The 15,507-nt window shown below is 48.0% G+C and overlaps 1 protein-coding gene across 1 annotated transcript; it reads right to left on the reverse strand.

Moving 5' to 3' along the window:
• Positions 1-1,857: 1,857 nt before the first annotated feature.
• On the reverse strand, positions 1,858-13,355 carry LOC135535024 (multidrug and toxin extrusion protein 1-like; the record flags this gene model as incomplete). The annotated part of the gene is made up of 8 exons (XM_064961767.1): positions 1,858-1,959; positions 4,357-4,423; positions 4,823-4,916; positions 5,757-5,889; positions 10,615-10,684; positions 11,446-11,521; positions 11,955-12,063; positions 13,288-13,355. Coding segments are annotated over 8 exons (719 nt in total), but the record flags the coding sequence as incomplete, so codon positions are not given.
• Between the last annotated feature and the right edge of the window lie 2,152 nt (positions 13,356-15,507).

Below are 15,507 nucleotides of genomic sequence, written 5' to 3' on the forward strand. Positions count from 1 at the left end.
AACCTGTTCCCAGTGGGCAAAACTGGTCAGGTTGTATACCGCTTGTAGGAGGTTTCGTTAACGTCTTTTTACCAACCAGAAAAATACATCTGTCTGTAATCTGATAACAACCAAAATGAAAGGTCCTTCCCATCCTGATCTTTCCAAGACATGTCTAACTGGTAACAGAGACCAGGGTTGTCATCTGGCTATACAAATTCTTATCTAGTTAATAAACAGTAAATTACATTATTAAGACGACATAATGTGCCAAATGTTGCCTTCTGGGTTAGTGATCATTCCCTTCTATTGTCCATGATTAAATGTCCACAGCAGTGACATGGCTGTGTGTATGGCTGTGTGAGTACCATCTTTGGTTTAAATACATATGGCTCATGTATATGTGGTTGACTGTAACCTCCTGTACTGTATATGTATATTTGGTTGACAGTAACTCCTGTATATGTACCATGGTTGGTTTAAAACTATGGCCTGTATAATAATAATTGACTGTAACCCATTTGTACTGTATATTTGGTTTAAATACATCCTGCTCATGTATATATGGTTGACTGTAACTTCCTGTATATGTGGTTGACTGTAACTTCCTGTATATGTGGTTGACTGTAACTTCCTGTATATGTGGCTTGACTGTAACCTCATGTATTGTATATGTGGCTGTAGTAACCTCCTGTACTGTATATGTGGTTGACTGTAACTTCCTGTATATGTGGTTGACTGTAACTTCCTGTATATGTGGCTTGACTGTAACTTCCTGTATATGTGGCTGTGGGTAACCTCCTGTATATGTGGCTGTAGTAACCTCCTGTATTGTATATGTGGCTGTGGGTAACCTCCTGTACTGTATATGTGGCTGTGGGTAACCTCCTGTATATGTGGCTGTGGGTAACCTCCTGTATTGTATATGTGGCTGTGGGTAACCTCCTGTACTGTTTATGTGGCTGTAGTAACCTCCTGTACTGTATATGTGGCTGTAGTAACCTCCTGTACTGTATATATGGCTGTAGTAACCTCCTGTACTGTATATGTGGCTGTAGTAACCTCCTGTATTGTATATGTGGCTATTGGTAACCTCCTGTACTGTATATGTGGCTGTAGTAACCTCCTGTACTATATATGTGGCTCTAGTAACCTCCTGTACTATATATGTGGCTGCGGGTAACCTCCTGTATTGTATATGTGGCTGTAGTAACCTCCTGTACTATATATGTGGCTGCGGGTAACCTCCTGTATTGTATATGTGGCTGTAGTAACCTCCTGTATTGTATATGTGGCTGTGGGTAGCCTCCTGTACTGTATATGTGGCTGTAGTAACCTCCTGTATTGTATATGTGGCTGCTGTAACCTCCTGTATATGTGGTTGTGAGTAACCTCCTGTATATGTGGCTGTGGGAACCTCCTGTATATGTGGCTGTGGGTAACCTCCTGTACTGTATATATGGCTGTAGTAACCTCCTGTACTGTATATGTGGCTGTGGGAACCTCCTGTACTGTATATGTGGCTGTAGTAACCTCATGTATTGTATATGTGGCTGTAGTAACCTCCTGTATTGTATATGTGGCTGTAGTAACCTCCTGTATTGTATATGTGGCTGTAGTAACCTCCTGTACTATATATGTGGCTGTGGGTAACCTCCTGTACTGTATATGTGGCTGTAGTAACCTCCTGTACTATATATGTGGCTGTGGGTTATCTCTTTGGCTCAGTTTATACGAGCAGCAGGCTGGTTAGCAGTTCACTGAGGATGATTCCAGCAGTGAGGATGAGGAACATGAGGATGACAACTAGCCCACGACGAAGAACCAGCTGTCTGACAGTCAACCTCACCGTACTGACCACCGGCCCCGCCTCAGTCTCTAACTCCCCCCCGCCTTCCCCCCTGTCCCCACCCAGCCCCTCCACGTCCGTCTTTCCCTCCCCAGGGCTCTCGTCGCTGGGTGGGACCGCCTCCGACCAGCCTAGAGGATTACACACCATGTAAAGTTACACACCATGTAAAGACATAGGGCTGCTGTAAAAAAAACAAGCATGTCAAAGCTTTCAGAGCTCTATATGTCAAGTGTCATACCGTATATGTAATCATGGAACTCGGAATATATGGAACTATCGGATTTACAATATATGGAACCCTAAAATTTGGTTTATATGTAATCATGGAACTCGGAATATATGGAACTATCGGATTTACAATATATGGAACCCTAAAATTTGGTTTATATGGAACCATGAAACTTGGAATGTATGGAACCGTGGGATTTAGAATATGTGGAACCGTGGGATTTAGAATATATGGAACCGTGGGATTTAGATTATACGGAACCATGGGATTTAGAATATATGGAACCGTAAAACTTGGAATATATGGAACCGTGGGATTTTGAATATAAGGAACATTGGGATTTAGAATATATGGAACAGTAAAACTTGGAATATATGGAAATGTAAAATTTGGAATATATGGAACTGTCGGATTTAGAATATACGGAACATTGGGATTTAGAATATATGGAACCGTGGGATTTAGAATATATGGAACCGTGGGATTTAGAATATGTGGAACCGTGAGATTTAGAATATATGGAACCGTGGGATTTAGAATATGTGGAACAGTGGGATTCAGAATATATGGAACTGTGGGATTTAGAATATGTGGAACCGTGGGATTTAGAATATATTGAACCGTGGGATTTAGAATATATGGAACCGTAAAATATGGAATATATAGAACCGTAAAACTTGGAATCTGTGGAACCGTGGGATTTTGAATATATGGAACAGTGGGATTTAGAATATATGGAACCGTAAAACTTGGAATATATGGAACCGTTGGATTTAGAATATATGGAACCGTAAAACTTGGAATATATAGAACCGTAAAACTTGGAATATGTGGAACCGTAAAACTTGGAATATATGGAACCGTAAAACTTGGAATATATGGAACCGTGGGATTTTGAATATACGGAACAGTGGGATTTAGAAGATATGGAACCGTAAAACTTGGAATATGTGGAACCGTGGGATTTTGAATATACGGAACAGTGGGATTTAGAATATATGGAACCGTAAAACTTGGAATATATGGAACCGTAAAACTTGGAATATATGGTACCGTGCGATTTAGAATATATGGAACCGTGGGATTTAGAATATGTGGAACCGTGGGATTTAGAATATATGGAACCGTGGGATTTAGAATATGTGGAACAGTGGGATTCAGAATATATGGAACTGTGGGATTTAGAATATGTGGAACCGTGGGATTTAGAATATATGGAACTGTGGGATTTAGAATATGTGGAACCGTGGGATTTAGAATATATTGAACCGTAAAACATGGAATATATAGAACCGTAAAACTTGGAATCTGTGGAACCGTTGGATTTAGAATATATGGAACCATGGGATTTAGACTATATGGAACCGTAAAACTTGGAATATATAGAACCGTAAAACTTGGAATATGTGGAACCGTAAAACTTGGAATATGTGGAACCTTTAAAACTTGGAATATATGGAACTGTAGGAATTAGAATATATGGAACCGTGGAATTTAGAATATATGGAACCGTGGAATTTAGAACATATGGAACCGTGGGATTTAGACTATATGGAACTGTAAAACTTGGAATATTTGGAACCGTGGGGTTTAGAATATATGGAACCGTGGCATTTAGAATATGGAACCGTGGAATTTAGAATATATGGAACTGTGGGATTTAGAATATATGGAACCGTGGGATTTAGAATATATGGAACCGTAAAACTTGGAATATATGGAACAGTGGGATTTAGAATATATGGAACTGTAAAACTTGGAATATATGGAACCGTGCGATTTAGAATATATGGAACCGTGGAATTTAGAATATATGGAACCGTAAACTTGGAATATATGGAACCATGCGATTTAGAATATATGGAACCTTGGGATTTAGAATATATGGAACCGTGAGATTTAGAATATATGGAACCGTGAGATTTAGAATATATGGAACCGTGGGATTTAGAATATATGGAACCGTGGAATTTAGAATATATGGAACCGTGGAATTTAGAATATATGGAACTGTGGGATTTAGAATGTATGGAACCGTGGGATTAGAGTATATGGAACAGTGGGATTTAGAAAATATGGAACTGTGTGATTTAGAATATATGGAACCGTGGGATTTTGAATATATGGAACCGTGAGATTGAGCATATATGAAACTGTGGGATTTAGAATATATGGAACCGTGGGATTTAGAATGTATGGAACCGTGAGATTGAGCATATATGAAACTGTGGGATTTAGAATATATGGAACCGTGGGATTTAGAATGTATGGAACCGTGGGACGGCTGGAATGTTACCTCTCTTCTCCAGTCCAAACTGCTCTTCTTTCCTTTCAGGGAGCTGGACTCCTGCCCTCTCCAGAGCCTGACAACACACACATGTTGGTTTTACTATCCTTTTGGGAACAAATTATTCCCATTCAAAATACTATTTTCCTTAACCCCAACCCTTAACCTAACACTTCAATTGCATTGTTCCTTGTGGGGTCCGTTCAAATGTCTCCACTTGTGCAAATTTTCAAAGTTTCACTATCCTTGTGGGCACACACACACACACACACACACACACACACACACACACACACACACACACACACACACACACACACACACACACACACACACACACACACACACACACACACACACACACACACACACACACACACACACACACACAGAGAGAGAGCAGGGCCTGATGAGACAAATCAGCTGTTAGAGGCAACTCGTGAGGTTAAAACACACAACATAAATAGTGACTGACCTCTTGACTGGCTTTTTCCAGTCCAGTTTACACAGCAGAACTACCAAGAACAAGGACTGGATTAACACACAGGTGAACAGGCCTATCCACAAACCTGAGAAGAAGAGAGAGGGAGGGGGAAAGAGGGAGAATAGGGGAGGCAGAGAGAGAGAATAGAAAGAGAGAGGGGGAAAAGTGGGAGAATAGGGGGAAGCAGAGAGAGAATAGAAAGAGAGAGGGAGGGGGAAAAGAGGGAGAATAGGGGAGGCAGAGAGGAGAATAGAAAGAGAGAGGGAGGGGGAAAAAGAGGGGAATAGGGGAGGCAGAGAGAGAATAGAAAGAGAGGGAGGGGGGAGGGAGAATAGGGGAGGCAGAGAGGAGAATAGAAAGAGAGAGGGGAAAAGAGGGAGGGGAGGCAGAGAGAGAGAATAGAAAGAGAGAGGGAGGGGAAAAGTGGGGAGAATAGGGGGAAGCAGAGAGAGAATAGAAAGAGAGAGAGGGAGGGGGAAAAGAGGGAGAATAGGGGAGGCAGAGAGAGAGAATAGAAAAGAGAGGGAGAAAAGAGGGAGAATAGAAGAGAGAATAGAAAGAGAGAGGGGGAAAGAGGGAGAATAGGGGAGGCAGAAGAGAGAATAGAAAGAGAGAGGGAGGGGGAAAGTGGGAGAATAGGGGAAGCAGAGGGAGAATAGGGAGAATAGGGAGGCAGAGAGAGAGAATAGAAAGAGAGAGGGAGGGGGAAAAGTGGGAGAATAGGGGAAGCAGAGAGAGAGAATAGCAAGAGAGACAGAGGGGGAAAAGAGGGAGAATAGGGGAGGCAGAGAGAGAGAATAGCAAGAGAGACAGAGGGGGAAAAGAGGGAGAATAGGGGAGGCAGAGAGAGAGGGTATATTACCATGTTGTCTCTCCTCTACTCACCTCTGATATATTACCATGCTGTTATTTATCCTCTACTCACCTATGATGCCCATCTTGTTAGGGAACATGAGAGAGACTCCGATGGGGAAGCCAATGAAGTAGTACCCCACCAGATTACACAACGCTCCAATCTTCTGCTTTCCTGCTCCACGCACGACACCGCCCATCACGCCCTGTCACGACAAACACATTACGCCCTGTCACGACACACACATCACGCCCTGTCACGACACACACATCACTCCCTGTCACGACACACACATCACTCCCTGTCACGACACAGCCCATCACGCCCTGTCACGACACACATCACGCCCTGTCACGACACACACATCACGCCCTGTCACGACACACACAACTCCCTGTCACGACACACACATCACTCCCTGTCACGACACACACATCACTCCCTGTCACGACACACATCACGCCCTGTCACGACACACACATTACTACCTGTCACGACAAAGCCCATCACGCCCTGTCACGACACACACATCACGCCCTGTCCCGACAAACACATTACGACCTGTCACGACAAAGCCCATCACTCCCTGTCACGACACACACATCACTCCCTGTCACGACAAAGCCCATCACGCCCTGTCACGACAAACACATTACGCCCTGTCACGACAAAGCCCATCACGCCCTGTCACGACACACACATCACTCCCTGTCACGACAAAGTCCATCAAGCCCTGTCACGACACACATCACGCCCTGTCACGACACACACATCACTCCCTGTCACGACAAAGCCCATCACGCCCAGTCACGACACACACATCGCGACCTGTCACGACAAACACATTACGCCCTGTCACGACAAAGCCCATCACGTCCTGTCACGACACACACATCACTCCCTGTCACGACAAAGCCCATCACGCCCTGTCACGACACACACATCACGCCCTGTCACGACACACACATTACGCCATGTCACGACAAAGCCCATCACGGCCTGTCACGACACACACATCACTCCCTGTCACGACAAAGCCCATCACGCCCTGTCACGACACACACATCACGCCCTGTCACGACACACACATTACGCCCTGTCACGACAAAGCCCATCATGCCCTGTCACGACACACACATCACTCCCTGTCACGACAAAGCCCATCACGCCCTGTCACGACACACACATCACGCCCTGTCACGACACACACATTCGCCCTGTCACGACAAAGCCCCATCATCACGCCCTGTCACGACACACACATCACGCCTGTCACGACAAAGCCCATCACGCCCTGTCAAGACACACTCATCACGCCCTGTCACGACACACACATCACGCCCTGTCATGACACACACATAACTTCCTGTCACGACACAGCCCATCACGCCCTGTCACGACACACACATCACTCCCTTTCACGACAAAGCCCATCACGCCCTGTCACGACAAACACATCACTCACTGTCACGACAAAGCCCATCACGCCCTGTCACGACACACACATCACTCCCTGTCACGACACACACATCACGCCCTGTCACGACACACACATCACGCCCCTGTCACGACACACACATCACGCCCTGTCACGACACACACATAACTCCCTGTCACGACACACACATCACTCCCTGTCACGACACACATCACTCCCTGTCACGACACACACATCACTACCTGTCACGACAAAGCCCATCACGCCCTGTCACGACACACACATCACGCCCTGTCACGACACACACATCACGCCCTGTCCCGACAAACACATTACGACCTGTCACGACAAAGCCCATCACGCCCTGTCACGACACACACATCACTCCCTGTCACGACAAAGCCCATCACGCCCTGTCACGACAAACACATTACGCCCTGTCACGACAAAGCCCATCACGACCTGTCACGACACACACATCACGCCCTGTCACGACACACACATCACGCCCTGTCACGACACACACATCCCGCCCTGTCACGACACACACATTACGCCCTGTCACGACACATACATCCCGCCCTGTCACGACACACACATCACGCCCTGTCACGACACACACATCACGCCCTGTCACGACACACACATCCCGCCCTGTCACGACACACACATCACGCCCTGTCACGACACACACATCCCGCCCTGTCACGACACACACATCACGCCCTGTCACGACACACACATTATGCCATGTCACGACACACATATCACTCCCTGTCACGACGCACACATCACGCCCTGTCACGACACACACATCACGCCCTGTCACGGCACACACATTACGCCCTGTCACGACACTGCCCATCACGCCCTGTCACGACACACACATCACGCCCTGTCACGACACACACATCACGCCCTGTCACGACACACACATAACTCCCTGTCACGACACACACATCACTCCCTGTCACGACACACACATCACTCCCTGTCACGACACACACATCACTACCTGTCACGACAAAGCCCATCACGCCCTGTCACGACACACACATCACGCCCTGTCACGACACACACATCACGCCCTGTCCCGACAAACACATTACGACCTGTCACGACAAAGCCCATCACGCCCTGTCACGACACACATCACTCCCTGTCACGACAAAGCCCATCACGCCCTGTCACGACAAACACATTACGCCCTGTCACGACAAAGCCCATCACGCCCTGTCACGACACACACATCACTCCCCTGTCACGACAAAGCCCATCACGCCCTGTCACGACACACACATCGCGCCCTGTCACGACAAACACATTACGCCCTGTCACGACAAAGCCCATCACGCCCTGTCACGACACACACATCACTCCTGTCACGACAAAGCCCATCACGCCCTGTCACGACACACATCACGCCCTGTCACGACACACACATTACGCCATGTCACGACAAAGCCCATCACGGCCTGTCACGACACACACATCACTCCCTGTCACAACAAAGCCCATCACGCCCTGTCACGACACACATCACGCCCTGTCACGACACACACATTACGCCCCTGTCACGACAAAGCCCATCATGCCCTGTCACGACACACATCACTCCCTGTCACGACAAAGCCCATCACGCCCTGTCACGACACACACATCACTCCCTGTCACGACAAAGCCCATCACGCCCTGTCACGACACACACATCACTCCCTGTCACGTCAAAGCCCATCACGCCCTGTCACGACACACACATCACTCCCTGTCACGACAAAGCCCATCACGCCCTGTCACGACACACACATCACTCCCTGTCACGACACACACATTACGCCCTGTCCCGACAAAGCACATCACGCCCTGTCACGACACACACATCACTCCCTGTCACGACAAAGTCCATCACGCCTGTCACGACACACACATCACGCCCTGTCACGACACACACATCACTCCCTGTTAAGACACACACATCACTCCCTGTCACGACACACACATTACGCCCTGTCCCGACAAAGCACATCACTCCCTGTCACGACACACACATCACTCCCTGTCACGACACACACATTACGCCCTGTCACGACACATACATCCCGCCCTGTCACGACACACACATCACTCCCTGTTACGACACACACATCACTCCCTGTCACTACACACACATCACGCCCTGTCACGACAAAGCACATCACTCCCTGTCACGACACACACATCACTCCCTGTCACGACACACACATCACGCCCTGTCATGACATACATCCCGCCCTGTCACGACAAACACATCACGCCCTGTCACGACACACACATCACTCCCTGTCACTACAAAGCCCATCACGCCCTGTCACGACACACACATCACTCCCTGTCACGACAAAGCCCATCACGCCCTGTCACGACACACACATCACTCCCTGTCATGTCCCTGTCACGACAAAGCCCATCATGCCCTGTCACGACACACACATCACTCCCTGTCACGACAAAGCCCATCACGCCCTGTCACGACTCCCTGTCACACACATCACGCCCTGTCACGACACACACATCACTCCCTGTCACGTCAAAGCCCATCACGCCCTGTCACGACACACACATCACTCCCTGTCACGACAAAGTCCATCACGCCCTGTCACGACAAAGTCCATCACGCCCTGTCACGACACACACATCACTCCCTGTTAAGACAAAGCACATCACTCCCTGTCACGACACACACATCACTCCCTGTCACGGCAAAGCCCATCACGCCCTGTCACGACACACACATCACGCCCTGTCACGACACACGATCACTCCCTGTTAAGCCCATCACTCCCTGTCACGACACACACATCACTCCCTGTCACGTCAAAGCCCATCACGCCCTGTCACGACACACATCACTCCCTGTCACGACAAAGCCCATCACGCCCTGTCACGACACACACATCACTCCCTGTCACGTCAAAGCCCATCACCCTGTCACGACACACACATCACGCTCTGTCACGACAAAGCCCATCACGCCCTGTCACGACACACATCACTCCCTGTCACGACACACACATTACGCCCTGTCACGACACATACATCCCGCCCTGTCACGACACACACATCACGCCCTGTCACGACACACACATCACTCCCTGTCACTACACACACATCACGCCCTGTCACGACACACACATCACGCCCTGTCACGACACACACATCACGCCCTGTCACGACACACACATCACGCCCTGTCACAACACAAATATCACTCCCTGTCAAGACACACACATCGCGCCCTGTCACGACACACACATCACGCCCTGTCACGACACACACATCACACCCTGTCACGACACACACATTATGCCATGTCACGACACACACATCACTCCCTGTCACGACCCACACATCACGCCCTGTCACGACACTCACATCACGCCCTGTCACGGCACACACATTACGCCCTGTCACGACACTGCCCATCACGCCCTGTCACGACACACACAATCTCACCACGAATGTGTCTGCCAGATGGAAGAAGCCATACAGGATCATGATTTCAGCCACCCTCTTCACAATGTCCCTGGAACACACAGAGAGACAGGTTCTTTCAGGTCTAAGGGGCCACTGGATTCTACTAGAGTGGTCCCAGACCTGTTGGTGCTAACATTCCAAACAAACTGGCCCCCAGGCTAAGGGGCTACTGGGTTCTACTAGAGTGGTCCCAGACCTGTTGGTGCTAACATTCCAAACAAACTGGCCCCCAGGCTAAGGGGCTACTGGGTTCTACTAGAGTGGTCCCAGACCTATTGGTGCTAACATTCCAAACAAACTGGCCTCCAGGCTAAGATACTACAGAGATCTATGGGTTCATAACGCCTACAGTGTCATGCTGTTGGTGAAGCAAGTTATAACATGATTACTGGATGTTACGGAAGTTATGTGATGTCTGTGTGTCTACAAGATGTCAGCACACACACACACAGACACACACACACACACACACACACACAGACACACACAGACACACAGACACACAGACACACACACACACACACACACACACACACACACAGGTGGGTGTGTGTCTACAAGATGTCACGCGCACACACACACACACAGACACACAGACACACACACACACACAGACACAGACACACAGACACAGACACAGACACAGACAGACACACAGACAAAGACACACACACACACACACACACACACACACACACACACACACACACACACACACACACACACACACACACACACACACACACACACACACACACACACACAGGTTTCTAAAGTTAATCAGTGTGGTGGGTGTGTGTCTGCACTCACTGATCTGTGGTGAAGATGTACGCCATCACGTCTTTAGTCACGAGGACGAACGTACTGACAAAACACGAGACGATGACTGGACAGAAAAGACAAAGAGTTAGTAACCATTCTGACAATCATTAATATTATTCAAGAAACAAAGTCACCCTCTATATACAGTGCATTCAGAAAGTATTCAGACCCCTTGACCTTATCCTCACTTTGTTACATTACGGCCTTATTCTAAAATGGATTAAATAAAACATTTTCTCATAATGACAAAAGAAAACAAGTTTTTTTTTGTGCGAAAATTCTGACAGAGCTCTAGAGTTGAACTGACCCCACTCCTGCAGGCAGTCAGCTGCCCAGCCTAGGGGTAAGAGGTCAGGGATCACCCCACCAATAGAAACGTCTCAGAATCCGTAGATGGCAGGTTAGTGGAGTGATACAGGACCTGTCATGCTTGGTCCATTAAGATCTGGCCAATATTAGAGCCATGCTAGCATCACTAGCTAGTTGCTGCTACGTACATGCACAGATGGAGGCAACCTTCCCAGACAGCTTGGCCTGTTCTGTGTTCCCTGCACCCAGAGCGTTGCCCACCCTCACACTGGCTGCTACTGAGAATCCAAGAGGAAACTGAAAGAGGACGATGTGGGGAGAGAAGGAGAGAGACAGAGAGAGACAGAGAGAGAGAGAGAGAGAGAGAGAGAGACAGAGAGACAGAGACAGAGAGAGAGAGAGAGAGAGAGAGAGAAAGACAGAGACAGAGAGATGTGAGCTAGAAAAATAACATTTTTGTTCTAAATATCATGATGTAATGTATCTTAGTGTAATGTTAGCTAGCTGATAGACAGTGTGGTGTTACCATGGTAGAGAGCTGATAGACAGAGTGATGTTACCATGTTAGCTAGCTGATAGACAGTGATGTTACCATGGTAGCTAGCTGATAGATAGTGTGATGTTACCATGTTAGCTAGCTGATAGACAGTGTGGTGTTACCATGGTAGAGAGCTGATAGACAGAGTGATGTTACCATGTTAGCTAGCTGATAGACAGTGTGATGTTACCATGGTAACTAGCTGATAGATAGTGTGATGTTACCATGGTAGCTAGCTGATAGATAGTGTGATGTTACCATGGTAGCTAGCTGATAGATAGTGTGATGTTACCATGGTAGCTAGCTGATAGACAGTGTGATGTTACCATGGTAGCTAGCTGATAGACAGTGTGATGTTACAATGGTAGCTAGCTGATAGACAGTGTGATGTTACCATAGTAGATAGCTGATAGACAGTGTGATGTTACCATAGTAGATAGCTGATAGACAGTGTAATGTTACCATTGTAGATAGCTGATAGACAGTGTGATGTTACCATGTTAGCTAGCTGATAGACAGTGTGATGTTACCATGTTAGCTAGATGATAGACAGTGTGATGTTACCATAGTAACTAGCTGATAGACAGTGTGATGTTACCATGTTAGCTAGCTGATAGACAGTGTGATGTTACCATGGTAGCTAGCTGATAGACAGTGTGATGTTACCATGGCGAATAGCTAATAGACAGCGTGATGTTACCATGAGTAACCTAGCTGATAGACAGTGTGATGTTAGCATGCAGGTGATGGTAGCTAGCAAATAGACAGTGTGACATTACCATGGTAGCTAGCTGATAGACAGTCTGATGTTACCATGGTAGCTAGCTGATAGACAGTGTGATGTTACCATGTTAGCTGATGAACAGTGTGGTGTTACCATGGTATTAGCCTAGCTGATAGACAGTGTGATGTTACCATGGTAGATAGCTAATAGACAGCGTGACGTTACCATGGTATCTAGCTGATAGACAGTGTGATGTTACCATGTAGGTGATGACAGCTAGCTGATAGACAACAGACTGAGCCCCCAACTCCACCTCACTGATAAGACCTAAGAGGGGAGAGGCAGAAGATGGGAAGATAAGGAGAGATGAAGAAATTGGAGAGGAGAGATGGACAGAGAAGGGGACATAGGAAGAGGGAATATACATAAGATAGAGAAGGGAAGGGGAAAGAGAGAAAGGGAGGAGAGAATGGAGAGAGACAGGAGAGAATGGAGAGTGAGGGTGATGAGGAGAGAGGGGTCATGAGAAGGAGGGGGTGATGAGAAGAGAGGGGTGATGGAAACAGGGTGATGAGGAGAGAGGAAGATATGGGAGAGGGTGATGAGGAGAGAAAGGGGAAGATATGGAGAGAAGGGCGATGAGGAGGAAGGGGTGATGAGGGAAGGAAGATATGGAGATGGGTGATGAGAGAGGGGTGATGAGGAGAGTGATGATGAGGAGAGAGGGGTGATGAGAGAGGGGTGATGAGGAAAGTGATGATGAGGAGAGAGGAGTGATGAGGAAAAGGGAAGATGGAGGAGAGGGGGTGATGAGAGGGGTGATGAGGAAAAAGAAGAGCGGGGGGAGGAGAGTGGGGGAGAGAGGAGATTGGAGAGGGAAGGAGTGATGAGGAGGGAAAGGGAACATTACGAGAGAGGGTGATGAAGAGGAAATAGAGAGAGAGGGGAGAGAGGCAGAGGGAAATAGAGGAAAGAAGGTGAGTGGGAAGATATGGAGAGAGGGTGATGATGGGGAGAAAGAATGGAGAAATACGGAGAAGAGGGGTGATGAGGAGAGGAAGATATGGAGAGATGGGTGATGAGAAGAGGGAAGATATGGGAAGGGGTGATGAGGAGAGAGAGGAAGATAATGGAGAGGGGTGATGAGAAGAGGAAGATATGGAGAGATGGGTGATGAGGAGAGAGGGAAGATATGGAGAGGGGTGACGAGAAGAGAGTGAAGATATGGAGAGAGGGGTGATGACAAGAGAGGGAAGATATGGAGAGAGGGGTGATGAGGAGAGAGGGAAGATATGGAGAGAGTGATGATGAGGAGAGAGGGGTGATGAGGAGAGAAAGGGAACATATGGAGAGAGGGGTGATGAAGAGAGAGTGATGCTGAGGAGAGAGGGGTGATGAGGAGAGAGGGGTGATGAGGAAAGAGAGGAGAGAGAGGAGAGTGGGGAGAGAGGAGACGGGGAGAGAGGAGTGATGAGGAGAGAAAGGGAACATTACGAGAGAGGGGTGATGAAGAGAAATAGAGAGAGAGGGGGAGAGAGGCAGAGGGAAATAGAGGAAAGAAGGTGAGTGGGAAGATATGGAGAGAGGGGTGATGAGGAGAAAGGGAAGATACGGAGAGAGGCGTGATGAGGAGAGAGGGAAGATATGGAGAGAGGGGTGATGAGAAGAGGGAAGATATGGAGAGGGGTGATGAGGAGAGAGGAAGATATGGAGAGGGGTGATGAGAAGAGAGGGAAGATATGGAGAGGGGTGATGAGAAGATAGGGAACATATGGAGAGATGGGTGATGAGGAGAGAGGGAAGATATGGAGAGGGGTGACGAGAAGAGAGGGAAGATATGGAGAGAGGGGTGATGAGAAGAGAGGGAAGATATGGAGAGAGGGGTGATGAGAAGAGAGGGAATATATGGAGAGAGGGGTGATGAGGAGAGAGGGAAGATATGGAGAGAGTGATGATGAGGAGAGAGGGGTGATGAGGAGAGAAAGGGAACCTTATGTAGAGAGGGGTGATGAAGAGAGAGTGATGATGAGGAGAGAGGGGTGATGAGGAGAGAGGGGTGATGAGGAGAGAAAGGGAACATAAGGAGAGAGGGGTGATGAGGAGAGAGTGATGATGAGGAGAGAGGGGTGATGAGGAGAGAGGGGTGATGAGGAGAGAGGGGTAATGAGGAGAGAAAGGGAACATAAGGAGAGAGGGTGATGAGGAGAGAGTGATGATGAGGAGAGAGGGGTGATGAGGAGAGAGGGGTGATGAGGAGAGAGGGGTGATGAGGAGAGAGGGGTGATGAGGAGAGAGGGGTGATGAGGAGAGAAAGGGAACATAAGGAGAGAGGGGTGATGAGGAGAGAGTGATGATGAGGAGAGAGTGGTGATGAGGAGAGAGGGGTGATGAGGAGAATGGGGTGATGAGGAGAGAGGTGATGAGGAGAGAGGGAGATAAGGAGAGAGGGGTGATGAGGAGAGAGGGAAGATATGGAGAG

The sequence above is a fragment of the Oncorhynchus masou genome, unplaced genomic scaffold, assembly GCF_036934945.1.
Source record: "Oncorhynchus masou masou isolate Uvic2021 unplaced genomic scaffold, UVic_Omas_1.1 unplaced_scaffold_4334, whole genome shotgun sequence".
Lineage (NCBI taxonomy): Eukaryota > Metazoa > Chordata > Actinopteri > Salmoniformes > Salmonidae > Oncorhynchus > Oncorhynchus masou.